This window comes from Achroia grisella, unplaced genomic scaffold (genome assembly GCF_030625045.1).
Source record: "Achroia grisella isolate CSIRO2021 unplaced genomic scaffold, CSIRO_AGI_Agris_v1 utg1866, whole genome shotgun sequence".
NCBI lineage: Eukaryota > Metazoa > Arthropoda > Insecta > Lepidoptera > Pyralidae > Achroia > Achroia grisella.
In genome coordinates, this window is record NW_026712689.1 from 27716 (window position 1) to 47803 (window position 20088).

Sequence of the window (20088 nt, forward strand, 5' to 3'; positions counted from 1 at the left end):
CCCGTTTACCATCACCATCCGCCTCCGCCTGTTGCAGTCACGGCGAGAAACGCCCACGCTCGTAACTTGCGTCTTGTGAACGAGCGACGTGCTTTGACGGTACTCGCCCACGATTTTTTCAATTAACAATTAACTTAAGAAGCCAATAGATAATGTTTGTTACCCTCACAAAGTTATAGATATATTTATTCTTAAAACTAATATTTGGATAGGACAAAAATAATTGTTTTTCATGTATAGAACGCAAAGTTTATATAATAGCTCTGCATGAGGTTAACAAGCGTTAATTGGCAGATTAAGTTAATCGCTTTTTGAAAAACCGAGTCGAAAAAGTGGGCCCACTGCGGCGGCGAGACCTCGGCAGCCAGTGAACTGTCACCGTGTAAAGCGTCATTGTTTGTTTGGATATCCCTAACTCACACTTTATTTGCTTCTCGATGTCTGCGTTTTATTTTCTAGACGTAGGTGAGCGACGGTTAGAACTGACGAGTATAATTAAGCTTCGCTCATTAGTGTGACACCTAACATTTATGTCATATAATAATTAGCATGCATTTTCTCCGCTTAATTCGAGAGGTGCGAGCGAGAGGCCGGCGCGAGACGAGCGTGGAACGAATGCCAGGTTTATTTGACGTAGTTTGTTATTCCCAAATTGTGTGAATGTGAGCGAGTGCGAGGTATATATTATATTATATTGATAAACAGACGGATCACAAATTGTACCATATAATCGGCCGAGCGTCGACTGTATCATAGTTGTAATGGCTGGAAATGTATTTAGGTACTGGATTACATTCCAAAAACTTACAGTTTGATGGACTAAATAAATTCTTTTTGGACATAATGTTGTTTATTTTATACCCTATCAACTAATTTAAGACATGTACACACAATGCAACTGCCTTTTTATATATTTCTGATGGAAGTAAACGTATTAAAACCTAAGTGAACTCAAATATAGTATTCATAGAGTATATTGCGTTTGTTATCGAACTACTCTAATGCTGTTGGCCGCAGCTGGCCTTTACAGCTTCACCGGACGATAGGGGGCGAGTGCAGATGGCACTCCAAACCAAAGGAAGGACTTATGGAGCGGCTAAAGGCCAATTCCCGTCTAGCGGATACGACTTTAGTCTGAGGACACCGCTGGGGTTCGAACCTCGGCTCAGACGGTCGTAATTTCGATCCCAGTTTGATTCGGGCGGGGAATCGATCACTGAATAGATTTTTATAAAACTACAATAATATGACTAGTCTGAGGCCACCCCTGGGCTTCGAACCTCCGGGGTCCGTTAGTATTGGTCGGGGGTCGATCGGAGGGAAAATACATGTTGCACTGTGTATACCTGCCTTTATAACAATAAATATTATATTTTAAACCCTGAATGGATAGCGCAAGTTCCCAATGTAAGATTTTCATATGTGACTTGTCTAAATCCAGCATCCTCGATCATAGACTTGAATTTTTCCTGCGAACATAAAATTTGGAGTTTTCAATGAATCAAATAAAACTTATTGTATTCAATGATATGGTCCCAAGCTAAGCAGAGTTTGTGTTATCAGTACTGGACAAGCTATATAAGTAAACTGATAAAGATAAAAAAAATATTATTCAGAATTAAATTTAATTAAAAACAGTTGCCTTCAGACGCTCCCATAAACGTTCACATACAATGTTGACAGCCTCGGTGGTGGTTTAGCACACCGCTTTACTATCCGATGGTCGTGGGTTCGATTCCTCGCACGGTACAAACATTTTTATTCATGAGTATGATAGTATCGGTCTGGGTGTTTTCTATGTATAATATGTATTTATATAGAAAAAAAAAATGTATCCATGTATTTATGTCAGTTGTCGAGTACCCATAACACAAGCTCTGCTTAACTTGGGACTAGATGGCGCTGTGTGAATTGTCCTGAGATATTATTATTATAAAAAAAGCTAAAATCGAGAAATCGAACCCGCAACCATCGTGAGTAAAGCGATGTGCTAAACTGTTTATCTTTCATCTTTGGCATATTGAAATAATTCTTATTGTTATCAACAAGCTATATTTGTACTGTTTGTTTGAAATTTAGTGAAATTTACTTTTATTTAAACTATTTTTTTTTTCTGGGTTATCCGCGATCAGTATGTCTACTATAATCGGATTGGTTGGCAAATGGCAATGAGAGTCTGCAGTCCATTGAGAGCAAGACTTCTTATTAAATGACGTCCTCCGGCATACATGCTGTTTTATATGATATTTTATAATAATATGCAGTCTATATTTTATATTTAATATTTATTAGGAAGCTTATAAACTTACACAATGACAGATAATTAACAAGAGAGAAAGTAACATTAATAGATTAATCAACATCACACATTGACATTGACATTGACTTTGACATACTTCACCTTCCCCTTTAGCTTACAGATCTAACACCCTTCTAGGCTTAGTAGTTCTACCATATCTAGTAGTTACACTTAGTGGTACTTGATTCCTACAGGTTATTACAGGTCTAGGTGAAATGGGAACATTTAGATTTATATCAGATTCCTGATCAAAATCTTCATTATAATTAGATAAAAAAGGATTGAGTTTATTTGCACTTTTACAATCTGAAAAAGATTTCTTTATATGTTTAATATTCCTTCTTATTTTCCTATCTTCTCCCTCCTTTTGTATCCAATAAGATCTAGGTTCTTTACATTTTCCCACAATAATACCTTTTCTCCAAAATTTGTCTTTATCAGTCTTATGAACTACCTTATCTCCTATTTTATATTCCATTTCCTTTTTCTTAACAAACTTTTCCTTTTGCAACACTGACTGTTTTAGAAGTAGCAACTTATGTATATTTTCCTCAACCTTCGGATTTAATAATTTTTCATTCATAGGTAACAATGTACGGACTCTACGACTGTTTAGAATTTGAGACGGAGAAACATGCAATGTGGACAATGGTGTATTATTATAACTTAGGACATATTCTCTATAATCAACTTTATCCTCCTTAGCTTTACATAGAATCTTTTTGCTTATATGTACTGCCTTTTCAGCCATACCATTACTCTTTGGGTAATGTGGACTGCTAGTTATTAAACTTATATCTTTACTTTTAAAATATTTTAAACATTCAAAAGAATTAAAAGGGTTATTATCTGCAATAACTTCTTCAGGGTAACCAAATCGCATGAAAACTTCCTGGAATGCATTTATAACAGATGAAGAAGTTTTGTCAGATAATGGCAATACTTCAAGCCAATGTGAAAAATAATCAACTACAACTAAAAAGTATTTTCCACAAAAATCTAATATATCAGTACCTATTTTAGCATATCTTCTGTTTGGAATCTTGTGAAGTAACAAATTATCACTTTTATTAGAATCACTAAACTTTTCACAAGTCCTACATTTCATTACAAAATCCTTAATATCATTTGTAAGACCTGGCCAATAAAATAATTGCCTAGCTTTTTTTATACACTTACAGATTCCAGCATGACCTTCATGAATTATATTTAATACATAACTTCTCAATGATTTAGGTACAATTATTTTATTTTCAAGGAAAGCAATGCCGTCTTCAAAATAGATATCATTTTTTAACTTATAATACTCTTTACACAATTCAGTAATTTTATTCATCTCTGGCCATCCATTAATATAATATTTATTTAATAAACTTAATGTTACATCAGCTTTTGTTTTATTTTGAAAATCTTGTTTTCTTTCTTTTGACATAGGCAAGTGTACAGTAACAGAGTGTACTATTTGTGACATTTGATTATCATTTTCTGTAATACTTAGACAATTTCTTGATAACATGTCAGCGAAATGTAATAACTTTCCTGGTACATAATATACATTCAAATTATATGTAAATAATTTCAATCTTAAGCGTTTCAAACGAGGAGATCCTATTTTACAAACTGGTTTTGACATAATTGATACAATTGGTTTGTGATCTGTTTGAACATCAACATTGCAACCATAAACATATCTATGAAACTTTTTTATACCAAAACATATTGATAATAATTCTTTTTCTGTCTGACTATAATTAAGCTCTGAATCATTCATAGATCTAGATGCACATGCTACTAACTTTAGTATATTTTGTTCATTATTCTGAAATAGACAACAACCTAATCCACTTTTACTTGCATCACATTGTAAAATAATTTTCTTTTTGGGGTCAAAAGGTGTCAAAGATGGTGCTGAACATATTTTTCTTTTCAGCTCAGTAAAAGTAAGACTATGAGCAGGTAACCATGTAAACTCAGAATTTTTCTTTAATAAATTGAAAAGTGGTGCCATTATATTTGCCATGTCAGGCACATACCTTCGTACATAATTGAAAGATCCTAATATTTGTCTCAACTCATCTCTATTACTTGGTTCTTTTAAATTAACTAATGACTCAACTCTATCCTGATCAAGTGACATTCCATATTCATTAAAAACTTGGCCTACATATTTAACCTCTCTTTGTTTATATTGAAATTTATTTTTATTGAAAACAATACCTAATTTCTTTGCTTTCTGGATTACACTCTGCAATGCTAAATCATGCTCTTTTTCAGTGTTTCCCATTACTAAAATATCATCAGCCCAAATAATAACATTTGACACTTCTGAAAAATGACTTTCAAGTACATCCTGAAATAATTCTGGTGCATTCATTAAACCATATGGTAACACAAGATATCTATAAACTCCATAAGGTGTAGCAAAACAACACTTCCAAGATGACTCCTCAGACAAACTTAGATGATGAAAGCCTTCAGTTAAGTCTAAAACAGAGAAAAACTTCTTACCCTGTAATTTAAAACTTAAATCCTCCAATGTGGGTAAACATTTAGGTTTTTTTACAATAATTTTATTTAAGTCTAATGGATCGAGACATAACCTAACTTTACGATTTGGCTTCTCTACTATTACCATTCTGTTTATATATGCATTTTCACTAATATTATTAACTTTAACAATTGATTTTCTCTCTACTAATCTATTTAGTTCTGCTTTTAAAGGTTCAAGCAAACAAGATGGTAATCTCGGAGAAGGATGACAAATATATTCTTCTGTAGCTCTGGTAGGAATTTCAACTTTTCCTGGCAACCTTCCTATTCCTTCAAAAACTACTATATTATTATTTACAAATTTATCTTTATCATTATTTGTCACCTGAACACTATGAATTCGTTTCACCAAATTTAATGAGACACATGCCGGCAACCCTAAAAGTATGTTACTTGCTTCAGCTATGACAAAATTCTCATTACATATTTTATTTTTATACTTGCATTTAAGATTTACAATGCCTATTGGCTTAATATTTTCTCCAGTAAAAGATTGTACTGTTAACTCTGTCTTCTGAATTTTACAATTTAACTTGTAATTTAATTTATCAAATACACTCTTTGGCAGAATACTCACATCCGCTCCTGTGTCTAGCTTGCACTTAAAAATTTTGTCCTCTATTTGTATATTTTCTTCCCACTCACTTCTATTCTTTTTTATATTTGACAACACTACTCCACAAAATAACTCTTCATTTGATGAATTTGATTTATTACACACAGCTTCACTTATTTTCTTCACTTTACAGCTCACTGCGAAGTGATTTAATATACCACATTTTGCACATTTTTTCCCATATGCAGGACACTCTCTCGGACCATGCTGACTTTTACAACGACGACAATCAAATTTATTATTTATATTTCTTTGAAACTTCTTCTCAGTTCTTTTATTTCCATAACTCTTTACTCTATCTACTTCAATACAGGTTGGATTCATTTCCATTACTTGAGAACGGCTAGCTTCTGCTGCTCTGCATCTACTTGTAGCTTTGTCCAACGTCAAGTTCTCGACTCGGAGCAAACTTTCTTGTAATTGTTTATCGAAAATGCCTTGAACGATACGATCTCTTAGTAAATCATCCTCTATAGACTCTATATAATTACAATTTACAATCAGTAACCTTAAATTAGTGTAAAAACTTTCAAAATTTTCACCTTCCAATTGTTTTCTTTCATTAAACTTGTACCTTTCAAAAACGTCGTTAGATTTAGGCTTGACATAATTCTCAATTTCTTGTAACACTTTATTGTAGTTTTCACTATCTTCCTTTGATAACTTAAACGATAATATGATTTTCGTCGACTCAGGACCCATCATGTTCCTCAGCAGAGATAATTTAATTTGGTCTGTAGCCTTGTCACTACCGACAGCCACTAGATAATCTATAAACATGCTTTTCCAAGCTCTCCATTCAGTTGCTGCAGATTGAGCTCGAATGTCGAAGTTTGGGGGCAATTTCACCCAGCTACGCTCCATGTTGTTTGAAATTTTAATCCGTGGTCAGCTTCAGATTTGATATAGTTATAGCCGAAATACACTGTTTAGACTTACAGTAAATACCACTGCGCCATGTTTTATATGATATTTTATAATAATATGCAGTCTATATTTTATATTTAATATTTATTAGGAAGCTTATAAACTTACACAATGACAGATAATTAACAAGAGAGAAAGTAACATTAATAGATTAATCAACATCACACATTGACATTGACATTGACTTTGACATACTTCACATGCAGGAATTAAATAATTATCATAGCAAAAATTTATCATATTTGACTGAGAATACTAATTAAAATATAATTTTATATATTCGTTCATATTTTGTATAAGTTGGAATTTAAATCTACCCACGCAATTGCAAATTTTTAATTTTGTCGCTGGAAGAAGGTAGTATGTATGATACAGGCTCGGCCTAGTATAGATGCTACTGGTGAATTATATGTATGATGTGTATTTAACTTATTTAATTACGTTGTGCAGTATTATGCTACGTATTTATATTTTTTGCCACGATCTACTGAACTTGATCGACCTGTTGGCCACCCCTGTTCTAAGTGAAGTAGAAGGTAATTTAACTCCACGTAGGCTCAAAAAGAATCATACAACAGTCTAGTATTAAAAACTTTACCTGATTTGGAAACTGTCTGATGCTCTCAACTAGATACTGGTAAGGTTTCCACTGGCCGGCTATCAGCTGACCCAGCACAGGTATCAGCTGGAACGAGTACCGATCATATACCCTGCGATAAACGTTATTTTATAGAATCAAACCTGTATTCTGTCGCTATATGTAACTCGTCCCTTGATCATCATTACATAGTATAAAACAAAGTCGCTGTCGCTGTCTGTCCGATCGATTCAACCCCCGTCCAATAGAATAGAATAGAAAATCATTTATTCAAATAAACGTACATTGAAGCACTTTTGAATAGTCATAACATTTTTTTTAATCTACCGCTCATTCGGTATGCTGTCTCATCACAAGAAGAACAAGCAAGAAACTTGTGTGTTGCTCTTTAAAATAATTTATTCTTACTTACAATTTAAGTTTAAGTGTGTGAATACAAACCACCGATTAGCACTAATTCAATGAAATAATAAAATAGAAAAAACATTCAATATACAACAACTGGTTAAACAATTAATAAAAGAAAATAAGTCATAGTGATTAGAGCAGACCAGTCGGTCAATTCAACGGGGATCCCAATTACGACAGTCTGAGCTGAGTTTCGAACCCCTAGCGGTGCCCTCAGACTATACATTTTTTTATAGAAATGGAATTAGAATTCGTAACAGCGTTACATAATCCCTAGTGATAGTTACCATTGCACTGCGTCGTTGGGTATGTGACTGAACTCCAAGCACATAAACCGGCCGCCGGGCGCGAGCACCCTGTATGCCTCCTCCAGAACCTACACAGTACATAATTACAGGGGCGGATCTACCTAAGGGCTTTTTGGGCTGCACCCCCCAGCCCCCACTGAAAACAATAGGCGATATCATTACATAGTAGAAATAGAAATAGAAATAGAAATAATCTTTATTCAAATAAACTCATTACAAGCACTTTTGAATAGTCATATTTTGATTCTACCACTCATTCGGAATGCAGATTCATCACAAGAAGAATGAGCAAGAAACTTGTGTGTTGCTCTTTTTAATAGATGTTTTTTTTTACATAAATAATTACAGTATAACAAGTAAGAGGCATGCGACAATCAACATAGAAATCGCTACGCACTCGTTATTAGTGTAATCAGATAATATTGTCAGTGCTATGTATTTAAAAATTTTCTAGAAAAACATTATTATCGTTAACGAATTCTTCAATTTTATAGTAAGCTTTTTTGCAAAGGAAGTGTTTTATTTGACATTTAAATCTTTTTTCTGGCAGATTTATAACAGACTCTGGTATTTTATTGTAAAACCTTATAGTAAGTATAAAACAAAGTCGCTGTCGCTGTCTGTCTGTCCCTATGTATACTTAAATCTTTAAAACTACGCAACGGATTTTGAAGCGTTTTTTAATAGATGTGTGTTTCAAGAGGAAGGTTTATATGTATAATACATGTACACCCGAGCGACTCCAGGGTGGGTAGCTAGTTTAAAATAAAAAAATATATATAAATCTAGCTGACCCGTGCAAATTCATTACACATACTCAATTTACATTCTATCTATTTAAATTACAGCCTATGTTTTATTCTGATGTATAAGTTATATTACTGTAAAGTTTCATCAAAATTATTCATCCATCCTTACTCATAAAAATTTCGTGTTTATAATATTAGTAAGAAGAGCTAGCTGCCACGGCAAATGTTGATTTGCCATGTATAATTAATATTGCTATTAAAAATAGGGGTGGATGGTACTGACTTACTTAAACTTAAATCTAATTAAGTTTCTAATGTAACAAAACGCAATGTAAGCGCATAAGTAAACGATGTAACAAAACGTAATATGTCATCTTTGTATGATTGGTTGTATTTAAAAAAAAAACTTCTCTTTGTCTGAAAGTCCGTGTTTAAATAGGTATAAAGGTAAAGTTAAACAAATTGAAGACAGAATTGGAGTCGTGTCGTGATGGAAGATCGTAGAAAGTGGCAAGTGCTCCATCGACAAGAGCGTTGCTCTTAAGTTAAGAATGAATAAATGGTATAAGGGTGAAAGTTTAGAGATTTTTAATCATAAAAACATATTTTCCCATGAATAAATTTCGATCCCCGTCTGAATTGGGGGGGGGGGGGGGGGGGCATCGAACACTGAATGGAAATGAATGAAAATAAAATAAAGATTAAACAAAAGAATAACACACCCTGTTTTCAGGGTAGAAACCGCGGGAAGAGCTGGTTTTGTACGTAATTATTTTGATACCTGAATTCTTACCTTATCGACGTGTGTACAGTTTCTGATGCCAAATGCGATGGTGTATGCAGTGTATGAGTCATCCGGGAGAGACAGTTGCTCAGCGTTTTCGCACACCCATTCTATATCCACTGCATTGTCTTTGGTATACCCTTGCCTGAAGATAAGTGAATATTTACGTAACGTGCTTTTTATATATAGTATACTAGCTGTCATAACATTTAGGGGGATGAAAAATAGATGTTGGCCGATTCTCAGACCTCAATACGCTCACAAAATTTCATGAGAATCGGTCAAGCCGTTTCGGAGGAGTATGGGAACAAAAACTGTGACACGAGAATTTTATATATAAGATAATATACTAATTATATAAACGATAAGAAAATCAATTAAGATATTTAGGTGTTTAATTTAAAATGTAATTCACAATATACTGATGGTTACGTCAGAAGCGGAGTGTGCCCTGGCGGTGCCCCGTATTAAAATTTGTTTGGGGGCCCTTACGAAGGGTAAAGATTTCTCACAAAAGAAAAAAAGATTGCATAAAACTAAAAGTATTTATTATAAATTCATCGTAATTTTAATAATTTTTACAAACAATTCAACCTAAATATACATTCTCGTTGTATATTTAAATACAAACTTTTTTCGGCAAACTGATTATTATAGCTTATGCGGGGTAAAAAGAATATGCTTTTTTTAAATTTTGTCATTTGTTAAATAAAAAAAAATTTAGAAGTTAATTATTGAGAATTTTATATATAACTGATACGACGGTAGCTACGCTCCTGATATTTATTGTAACGCCTACTGAACCTAAATAAACAAACACCATTTAGTCCCACTTATGTTATAAGTAGACAACTGATATAAATACTTATATAAATATAAATTAGTGACATTGTATAAAAATGAATAAATATAATATTATTATTATTACTTAGATATTTTTTCGTAAATACATACAAAACACCCAGACCGACACAAACAATCATATTCATGAATACAAACGTTTGTGCCGTGCGAGGAATCGACCCGATCATCGGCAGTAAAGTGATGTGCTAAACCGCCGTTTGTGAAATATTGTTTTCCATTAAGTTTTGCCTAATTTGGCTAATTTTATTTAATAATTCGTCAACAAGAAACATTTCAAGTAAACCCTTGCAATTCAGGTGTCGTTAGTAAAAGTTTCACATATCCTAATGTATTACTTCTGTGCTCTGAGTTGGCCGACGTCCAGCATGTGCTGGTTGATGTCGCAGACAGTGACGGCGCTGCGACGGCCGCCCGCCTCGCCGAGGTTTTTCAGGTAGTTTATGTACCTGAAGGTTATGTCACCTGCAAATAAATATATCACCAATTGACTCTACTTATCTATACTTCTATACTAATATTATAAAGCTGAAGAGTTTGTTTGAACGCGCTAATCTCAGGAACTACTGATTCGAATTGAAAAATTCTTTTTCTGTTGGATAGTCCATTTGTCGAGGAAGGCTTTAAGCTATATAACATTACGCTACGGTTAATAGGAGCGGAGCTGCAATGAAAAATATTTCAAAAGGTGAGGAAATTAAATGTAGACGAGGATGCTCGGGTCAGCTCATATCCTAAAATTATTTTTTTTATGTGAAATAATGGTGCTCGTCTGAGCTAATGGTTCACGCCGGCGGGGTGCCAGTGGAGGATCATAAGACGAGCATGAGGTCAGGTCAGTCAGCCCATATCAGTATTACAAAATAAATTATTATTTACCCTCCAATCCCCCTTGTCAACAAAGAATAGAATAGAATAGAAGAATAGAAAATCATTTATTCAAATAAACTTACATTGAAGCACTTTTGAATAGTCATTACATTTTTTAATCTACCGCTCGTTCGGAAAGCTGTCTCATCACAAGAAGAACGAGCAAGAAACTTGCATGTTGCTCTTTTAAATAATTTTATTATTACTTTACATTTTTAAGTTTAAGTGTGTGAATACAAACCATCAATTAGCACTAATTCAATTAAATACTCAAATAGAAAAAATATTGAATATATAACCAACTGGTTAAACAATTAATAAGTAAAAATCAGTCATAGTGATTAGAGCACAAACGAACAAAAGTAACCAAAGCTCTTATCCCTTCCCCCATGCTTGGGGGTAATGGGATTGTTAGTAATGTGGACTAATTAACCCATTTCTAGCAATGTACCACGTCAGGTTGACCTCCACGCGGTTCCCCCTGGAAACCATCGTGATAAATTCCCGGTGAATTTATCACGATGTGCTAACTGACCTGACCTCATGTTCATCTTATCATCCTCCACTGGTGCCCCGCCAGCGTAAACCGTTAGCGCAGGCGGGTGTACCATTCCATTATCATCCACTAAAAAAAACCCCCATGCTTATGTAAACATTTTTTAATTAATGTATTGTTTTTTTAGCAAAGACAATGTGAGGGTTGCCATTTGTATAAAAAAGTAAATAACTGCTAACAACGTAATCATCATCTAGACTCTCCTGTCATGCAAAATAAGCAAAGCAAAGACCCCCCGGCCTTCTATATCACTTACATACTACTTGAATGGTCCCTTAGTCCTATGGAATGGCAACAAAAGAATATTTTTTTTATTGACAATTATTCCAAAGGAGATATGTTTATGCATGACTGGGTTATAACCACATAGGATATGCAGTGGCGTTTCCTCTTCAGTTTGACAAAATCTGCAGATTTTTTTGTGTACGGAATTGTTGTGCATATAACAAATGAGTAATGAATAAATAGATAGTATTCCAGCTTAACAACAGCAAATCGAATACTTACCAGTGCCTCCAGCCATGTCCAGCAGTCTCGTGCCAGGCGTGGGTGCCAACCGTTGGATGAAGATGTCCTTCCAAAGTCGATGGATACCAAAAGACATCACATCATTCATGAGATCATATTTGTCAGCTACATTTTCAAATACTTCATGCACTGTAAAATTATAATATATTTATACTATGTGTACTAAACAACAGAAATATTTGTCTATTTTTTTTATCAATACATACATAATATACATAGAACACCCAGACTCATACAAACAGTTACATTAATGAAAATAGTTTTTTTATTTAATAGATGATAATGGAATGGTGTTTTTCCTGCGCTAACAGTTTACACTAGCGGGGCATCAGTGGAGGATAAGATGAGCATGAGGTCAGGTCAGTTAGCTCAAAATGACATTCACAAGGTATTGCATGCGAGCAGCGCAGGACCGATAGTCGTGAACATCTTTGGGGGAGATCTATGACCAGCAGTGAACATCTTCCGGGCTGCGATTATGATGATATTAAACTACAAATATATAGTTACTATAAGAATATTATTGTGTAGAAACTAACCTTTTTTCCATTTCTCTCCTTCATCTACAGTTTCGAAACCAAAGTGGGTTTGTTTATTTTCTTTGTCACCAGTTGCAGTCTCTGTGTGATTACTTCTACTGTTGACAGCACGTAGTTCACACGAGAAAAGCTTTTTAGCATTTCTTGATTTTATTAATACACTTCTGAACATTGTATAATAAAGGTTAAACGTTCGGATCTAGAATGAAAATTAGTGGTGGAACACTGTTTAAAAGTTCAGCATATTTAATTTTATACTTCAAGTAAAAATAACAATTTTTACTCAGTGAGTTTTTGGCAAATATAGTCAGTATTTATATATAATAAATAAGTTAATTCGTGAATGAACTTAAGAATAGTTAAGTGTTATAATAATAATCACAGTCTAAACATGTATTGCATATTAATTCTAAGACTATATTATTTACACTTCAGAATGATAAAATTATATTTATTAATTTTTATGTATGCAATAATTTTTTTTAATAATATTAGGTTATATTATTAAAAAAAAAAACAATTTTTTTAGGTTCCGTTTAGTTGTTGCTAACTATAACATATAAGTAATGTTTGACAGAAAAAATAGTTCATTATTTATTTTTAATAACAGTATTTTCAAGTTTATTATACACAGATTTATATATAGTCTTATATATTAAATATATTAAGAAACATAATGTATATACTTCGTTTATAACACTGTTTCCACAGATTAGGTTTTCGACGATTTTCATGAAAATTACAAAAAGCGACAACAAAACGTACAGCTGTCATTCCCTATTTTGTTTCCATTTCATGCAGAAATTATTCATATAATTGAAGAACTGGAATGAATAATTGAACTTGTATGAAATAATATTTCTTACACGCAAAATTAAATATTACATAGTTATAGAGTACATAAATTTTATTATTTGTCGTAGCTTTTTGTAAAATTTTTATGATACTATAGAAACAAATAAATAAAATATTCTGAAACGGAACGAATTGTCAGTGTTATCAATGTGACTGATCCTACCTGTTTGTTATCAATCATGTCAATAACAACCAAAAGTCAAAACATTAGATCAAAAATATTTAGTATTTTTAGATACTTTAAATAATACTTGAAAATAAGTAACACGAAACAGAAATGTATTTTTCCTAAGTTGTAATAGATACTAAGTTAAAAATTGCATATTTTGTATATTTTTCCCTTAAATATGAGTTAATATGACTGAAGTAGAGGGTAAGTGTAGGCATAATCGTCCTGTCTTATATAGTATAGGAAAAAAATATATTTTAGCGAAATAAACAATCTTTATAGCTATACCATAAGTAATTGAGAATGATTAAGTAATGGTATGTGAGATTGTTACTCTTTCACGCAAAAACTACTGAACGGATTTTGATGAAACTACAGTAATATAGCTTGTACATTAGAATAACATAGGCTAAAGTTAAAAAGAGCAACACACAAGTTTCTTGCTCATTCTTCTTGTGATGAATCTGCATTCCGAATGAGTGGTAGAATCAAAATATGACTATTCAAAAGTGCTTGTAATGAGTTTATTTGAATAAAGATTATTTCTATTTATTTCTATTTCTAAAGTTTAAAAACATATTATATCAAGTGGGCGAAATATAAACTTAAATGTCAAGTAAGTGTGATGCAGACAAAATTGCGCGGGTTAGCTGACCCATATCATGCCAATGATATAAGTGTTTTAAACGAGGTAGTTACTTTTACTTTAACCATATTTAGTACCATTATCTGCAAAAGTAATAGTAATGGACATAGATGATTCTGGAAGGAATTGATACAGTTTTTATTAGTTTGGAAATTATGTCTAGGCACATTTATGATCCAAGAAATTTATTGTGTGGACCCCAGCAGCCAGTCGGTGCAGCCAATGATGGTAATTAATGGCGCATATATGAATGTACAACAGTATATTGTTTTTTTTTTGTATTCTATTTGTATTTGCACCGCCAACAATTATTCTCAGCACCACCTATGGTTGCCTGGTAGAAAATACCGCATGGTGTTAATTCCACCAAATGTACTGTATGATATATTGTATTGTGTGCATTAAAGTTAAATAAAATAAATAAAAATATATTTCGTAACAAACTGGGTATGTGTAGCAGAAGGCAAGAGCAATAAAAAATTACAAAACCATACAACAAGTATTAAAATATTAATTGTCATGCCATCCAGTGAACCAAATACAATGAATCCTGTGCAATAATCTTTTTAAACTTTGTATCTCTGATGTAATGTTAACGTTTCATTGAGTATATTTTTAAACAGAAATAAAAGGAGACACTGACATATTCCACAATGTTACACATTACAAACAACGGTACAATTGGGACTGTGGAGTCACATGCGTCCTCATGTTGCTTGATCCACAGCAACAGGAATATATGCTACAGAATTTCAATGACATCTGTCACGAGGAAGGTTTCGGTCAGTGCACATGGACTATAGATTTGTGCTACTTACTAAAAAGGTGAGATGTTTAGTTAAATTTAACTAACAATGTTTTATACACCATATACAATCAAATTAAAGTTCTGTCAAGTTTTGGAGGTCAACCTGACATAGGACATTGCTAGTAATGGGGTCATAACAATAATAATAATAATCTAAGGACAATTCACACAGCGCCATCTAGATTCAAGTTAAGCTAGGTAAAGCTTGTGTTATGGGTACTAGATAACTGATACAACAACACCCAGACTGATACAAACAATCATACTCATGAATACATGTTTGCACCGTGCGAGGAATCGAACCCGCGACGATCGGTCGTAAAGCGGTGTGCTAGACCGCTAGACCGGTGGTCTTGCGGTCGTGAGGTCTAGGTCATGAGTCCACATTACTAACAATCCCCTTTCCCCCTAGTTGACTGGTTATAAACACGGTGCATAATGTAAAATGTATGTGGGAGTGAGAATTCGCAAATAACAGGATAATCAAGGACTCCTTTTATTTAAAATTTAAAAAAACATTTACTACAAGGATGTAACGGCCTAACTATATGGCAGTCTATGAGGAAGAGAGTGATGCCCATCGCCTTTTCTTAATCATTCCTTATTCATACATTCACTCCTTCGTTTCCATCCATTCACTCTTTCGTTTTCATTCAGTTACTCTTTCGTTTCCATCCATTCACTCTTTCGTTTCCATCCATTCACTCTTTCGTTTTCATTCAGTTATTCTTTCGTTTCCATCCATTCACTTTTTCGTTTCCTTCCATTCACTCTTTCGTTTTTATTCAGTTACTCTTTCGTTTCCATCCATTCACTCTTTCGTTTTCATACATTACCCTTTCGTTTCCACCCATTCACTCTTTCGTTTTCAATTAGTTGCTGTTTCGTTTCCATCCATTCACTCTTTCATTTCCATCCATTCACTCTTTCGTTTTCATTCAGTTACTCTTTCGTTTCCATCCATTCACTCTTTCGTTTCCATCCATTCACTCTTTCGTTTCCATCCATTCACTCTTTCGTTTTCATTCAGTTACTCTTTCGTTTCCATCCATTCACTCTTTCGTTTTCATTCAGTTACTCTTTCGTTTCCATCCATTCACTCTTTCGTTTTCATACATTACCCTTTCGTTTCCACCCATTCACTCTTTCGTTTCCATGCGGTATGAATACCGCCAAGTTTAAAATCCTAAATGTATATTAAATTGCAGATTTGAAATACCTCACGTTATGTACACGAGTACGATTGGTGTCAACGAGGCATATCAAACATATGAATATTACGATAAAATTATCAAAATGGTAAGTCAATATTGTGCCCTATAGGTATACCTAAACTGGACATTATCAATTATCATAGACACTCAGTAGACCATTTTTATTTTTTTAGTTTAAGGACTATCATAGACTACTGAGTCCATTTTTATTTTTTTTAGTTTAAGTTCAATTCCTACCCGTTTTTACTTAACATTTAGTGTAAAAGAGGATTGTTAGCTATGTGGACTAACGGCAAACAAGCTGAAGACCTATCTGATGATAATAGTTTCCCTCAGACTAAAGTCGTATCCGACAGGCGGGAGTTGGCCTTCAGCCGCTCCATAAGTCCTTTCTTTAGTCTGGAGTGCCATCTACACTGGCCCTCTATCGTTCTGCAAAGACCAGCTATGACCAGCATTAGAATAGTCCGAAAAAAAAATATCTTTCGCAATTTTCGCTTGCAATTTGTGCAACATAGGTATGTATATTCCATGAAATATTGGCAAGTCCAGCTTCCGATGCAGCCAAGTTATTCTGGCTGGCATCACATTGTTAGAAGGTTTTTTTTTTATAACACAAGGGACAAACGAGCATGCGACTCACCTGATGGTAAGTGATTACCGCCGCCCATGAGCACCCGCAACACCAGGGGAATTGCAAGTACGTTGTCGGCCTTTTAAAAAGGAATAAGCTCTTTTCTTGAAGGTTTCAATATCGTATCGGTTCGGAAATACCATTGCTGGAAGGTGATTCCACAATGTGGTTGTGCGTGGCAGAAATTTCTAGAAAACCGTACTGTGGAGGACCGCCATTCGTCCAGATGATCAGGATGGTATTTCAGTTTCTGGCGGGTGGTACGGTGGTGAAACTCAGCAGTTGGTATTAATCCGAACAATTCCTCAGAACACTCCCCGTGATATATGCGGTGGAAAATGCACAGAGATGCAATATCTCGCCGCAAAGCCAATGGGGCGAGTTCAGACGCTAGAACATCGACGCAAAGTGGCCAGTCTGTCGGTGTTTTATAGGATACACTTTGGCAAGTGTGCACAGGACCTGCATAAATTGATCTTGCCTTCTCCTTTTTACCACCAAACTACACGACGAACACTTGGACTTCATCCGTACGTCGTGGAAATTCCGCACATTCGCACTGAGCGGTTTGCATCGTCCTTTCTAATACGCACTGCCAAAGAGTGGAACACACTTCCAGCTTTTGTGTTCCTGGAGAAATACAACCCCGGATTATTCAAGTCTATGGTGAATAGATTTCTTCTGGGTAAGCGCCCTACATCCTAGGTCTTGCCAATCCCATTATTAATGAAATAAAAAAAAAAGTTTTTTTTATTTTATTAATAAAAAAAGTTTTTAGTATTAATAAAATAAAAAAAAAAGTTTTTTTTAAATTTATTATTACTGGTACGATGTCATTGTCACATTTTGTGTACAAAGATCCAAAAAAAATAAACAGAACAAAAAATTTTATTTTTATTTTTATGTGTTTATTTATATCAGGCTACTAGTCCCATAGTATAAATACCTTATAGACTAACATACATATGAATAAATATTATATATTGAAAATGTCTTTATGGTCATGGCAGTGACGACGGCAATCTGCCACGATAGCGCTGATGTACCACCGTCTTCGGCCAGTAATTCTCCTTCATGAAGGTGGGCAGCATGTTGGTGACTCGGACCATAAACGCCTTGAAACTCGCGTTGTGGCTTGACTCCAGCTGCGTCACTCAATGTCAGGTTACTCCTGGTCCATATGTAATCGACAATGTCCTGTTCCTTGATGGCGTAGTGAAGGCAGGATGATGGGGTGCCGTGGTCGGTGTAGCAGCATGCAACGATGTATCTACATCGGATGTAGGGGAACAACCATGTTAGATTGTGTGGTATACCCTCAGGATCGGCGGCGCGTGCAGAGTAGGTTTGCCGGGGCAGGGGGCGCAGGCCTGGACGTGAGGGAGCGGCGCGGGGGGCTGGCGCCGCACGAGCTGGCCGCCCAGCTGCGGCGGGGACCCCTCATACTGCTCATAGACGCCAGCCTGCTCTCCTGTGATCTATGCTACTATAACAAATTCAGACTCGACTTTAGGTAAAGTTCTGGTTGTCATTATATTATATTATGATGTAAGTGCGTTACGGTGTACCACATGAGGCAGAATTTCAGCCAAGTGAACCTTTTTTAAGTTTGCTATTTCTTGGAGTAATGTAGATCTGAAATTTCATATATCTTATATATAAAATTCTCGTGTCACAATTTTCGTTCCCATACTCCTCCGAAACAGCTTGAACGATTCTCATGAAATTTTGTGAGCGTATTGAGTAGGTCTGAGAATCGGCCAATATCTAATTTTCATCGCCCTAAATGGACTACCCGTAGACCACCCCAACATTTTTTTTTTATTTTAAGGCAAAACAACGTTTGCCGGGACGTCTAGTAGATAAAACAGTGTTTTATCCTTGCTTAAGTTAACTGTATATCATATCATTACATAGTATAAAACGAAGTTACTGTCGCTGTCTGTCCGTCCCTATGTATGCTTAAATCTTTAGAACTACTCCTTCTAGATGTAGACACAGCATGCATAACTTAATGCAAACTTTACACACACAAAATGACACTATACAATAGTTCTGACATAGATATTGTGAGTAACTATATAAACAAGGTATTTGAACGTAGGTGGTGCTTGGGAGGTCGCAGGTACCGAGGCCACTACGTGGTCCTGTGCGGGCTACGAGGTACTCGCGCCTACTACTGCGACCCCGCAAGGGGCGGACGAGAGGTTGGGGGAGGGGGGCGCGGGGAAGGGGGAGGGCTTCGAGGGGGGCGGGGGCGCGTGTGTGCGGCGCCGCTCGAGCGCGTGCTGCGTGCTCACCGCGCTGTGGGTACGGACCACGACGCAATACTCATATACAAGGACTACACCCGACCGTAGCCGACGATAGCCGATGGTAGCCGACCGAAGCCGGTGGTAGCCGACCGTAGCCGATGGTAGCCGAATGGCAGCTTAGTAATAGTATTAAAGTCATAAATACAGGTTGATAGAGAGCGATGTGGACCGACTTTAACATGTTGTAAATTTGCGATTTTTGAACTCAGAGTCACAAATCAGGTAATATTGGAAAGGATATTTCTCCCTCTAGTAGAAAAAAGCAAAAACATAGTCAAAACAACGATGCCGCCAACACGAATCTCTCACGAATTGTTGTTGGCATGGTTGAATGTTTTTTACAAGATTACTGAAGCTATATAAGAAATTAAACAAGAATCAATGGCAACATGTCATCACAAACTGACGAAGCTTGGACATATATGAGTGACTGTGATCGTGGAGCAAGTATTCAGTATGTTTCGAGAGACAAAAGGAATCCTGAAATCGAAATGAAAATTCGCAGAAAACAACACGCAATGGGGTTTATGGTATGGATCTCACATGCTGGCAAGACAAACATATATCTTGTAGAATCTGGAGCTAAAATCAACTCTGAATATTACATCAAAAATATACTAAAGAAATTTCTGAGATATGATGCACCTAGACTATATCCAAATGGTGATTTCGTTTTCCATCAGGATTCTGCACCATCGCATGTTTAGAATATGACTAAGACATGGATGCGTGGTAAACTCAACTATATCAAGCATGAGGAATGGACGCCGAACTCTCCCGATGCGGCTCCGATGGACTACACAATCTGGTCATGGTTAAAAACAAGAGCAGGTAAGATGAAAGTGAGTGACATG

At 35.2% G+C, this 20088-nt stretch overlaps 3 protein-coding genes across 3 annotated transcripts; 2 read left to right on the forward strand and 1 right to left on the reverse strand.

Moving 5' to 3' along the window:
- Positions 1–1338: 1338 nt before the first annotated feature.
- On the reverse strand, positions 1339–12783 carry LOC131841635 (2-methoxy-6-polyprenyl-1,4-benzoquinol methylase, mitochondrial-like). The gene is made up of 7 exons (XM_059189961.1): positions 12594–12783; positions 12034–12183; positions 10439–10565; positions 9249–9384; positions 7686–7774; positions 6991–7102; positions 1339–1469 (listed from the first exon to the last, which is right to left on the reverse strand). Exons 1-7 carry the CDS (start codon positions 12763–12765, stop codon positions 1368–1370), a joined length of 888 nt encoding a protein of 295 aa, XP_059045944.1. The 5' UTR covers positions 12766–12783; the 3' UTR covers positions 1339–1367.
- Positions 12784–13640: 857 nt separating this feature from the next.
- Positions 13641–17238, forward strand: LOC131841640 (uncharacterized). Its single transcript, XM_059189964.1, has 4 exons — positions 13641–13821; positions 14887–15088; positions 16280–16370; positions 17167–17238. Exons 1-4 carry the CDS (start codon positions 13806–13808, stop codon positions 17209–17211), a joined length of 354 nt encoding a protein of 117 aa, XP_059045947.1. The 5' UTR covers positions 13641–13805; the 3' UTR covers positions 17212–17238.
- Positions 17239–17930: 692 nt separating this feature from the next.
- Positions 17931–19279, forward strand: LOC131841641 (uncharacterized). The gene is made up of 2 exons (XM_059189965.1): positions 17931–18432; positions 19024–19279. Exons 1-2 carry the CDS (start codon positions 18146–18148, stop codon positions 19277–19279), a joined length of 543 nt encoding a protein of 180 aa, XP_059045948.1. The 5' UTR covers positions 17931–18145.
- The last annotated feature ends 809 nt before the right edge of the window (positions 19280–20088 follow it).

Bases quoted from the DNA above. Each gene is read 5' to 3' on its own strand.
- LOC131841635 (XM_059189961.1), bottom strand. From the start codon at position 12,765: ATGTTCAGAAGTGTATTAATAAAATCAAGAAATGCTAAAAAGCTTTTC. The intron at 12,184-12,593 runs GTTAGTTTCTAC...ATAATTTTACAG, and splicing joins AGGAGAGAAATGGAAAAAAG to TGCATGAAGTATTTGAAAAT. The intron at 10,566-12,033 runs GTAAGTATTCGA...ATTTATTTGCAG, and splicing joins GGACATGGCTGGAGGCACTG to GTGACATAACCTTCAGGTAC.
- LOC131841640 (XM_059189964.1), top strand. The intron at 15,089-16,279 runs GTGAGATGTTTA...ATTAAATTGCAG, and splicing joins TTGTGCTACTTACTAAAAAG to ATTTGAAATACCTCACGTTA. The intron at 16,371-17,166 runs GTAAGTCAATAT...ATGGTATTTCAG, and splicing joins ACGATAAAATTATCAAAATG to TTTCTGGCGGGTGGTACGGT.
- LOC131841641 (XM_059189965.1), top strand. From the start codon at position 18,146: ATGATGGGGTGCCGTGGTCGGTGTAGCAGCATGCAACGATGTATCTAC. The intron at 18,433-19,023 runs GTAAAGTTCTGG...ATTTGAACGTAG, and splicing joins AAATTCAGACTCGACTTTAG to GTGGTGCTTGGGAGGTCGCA.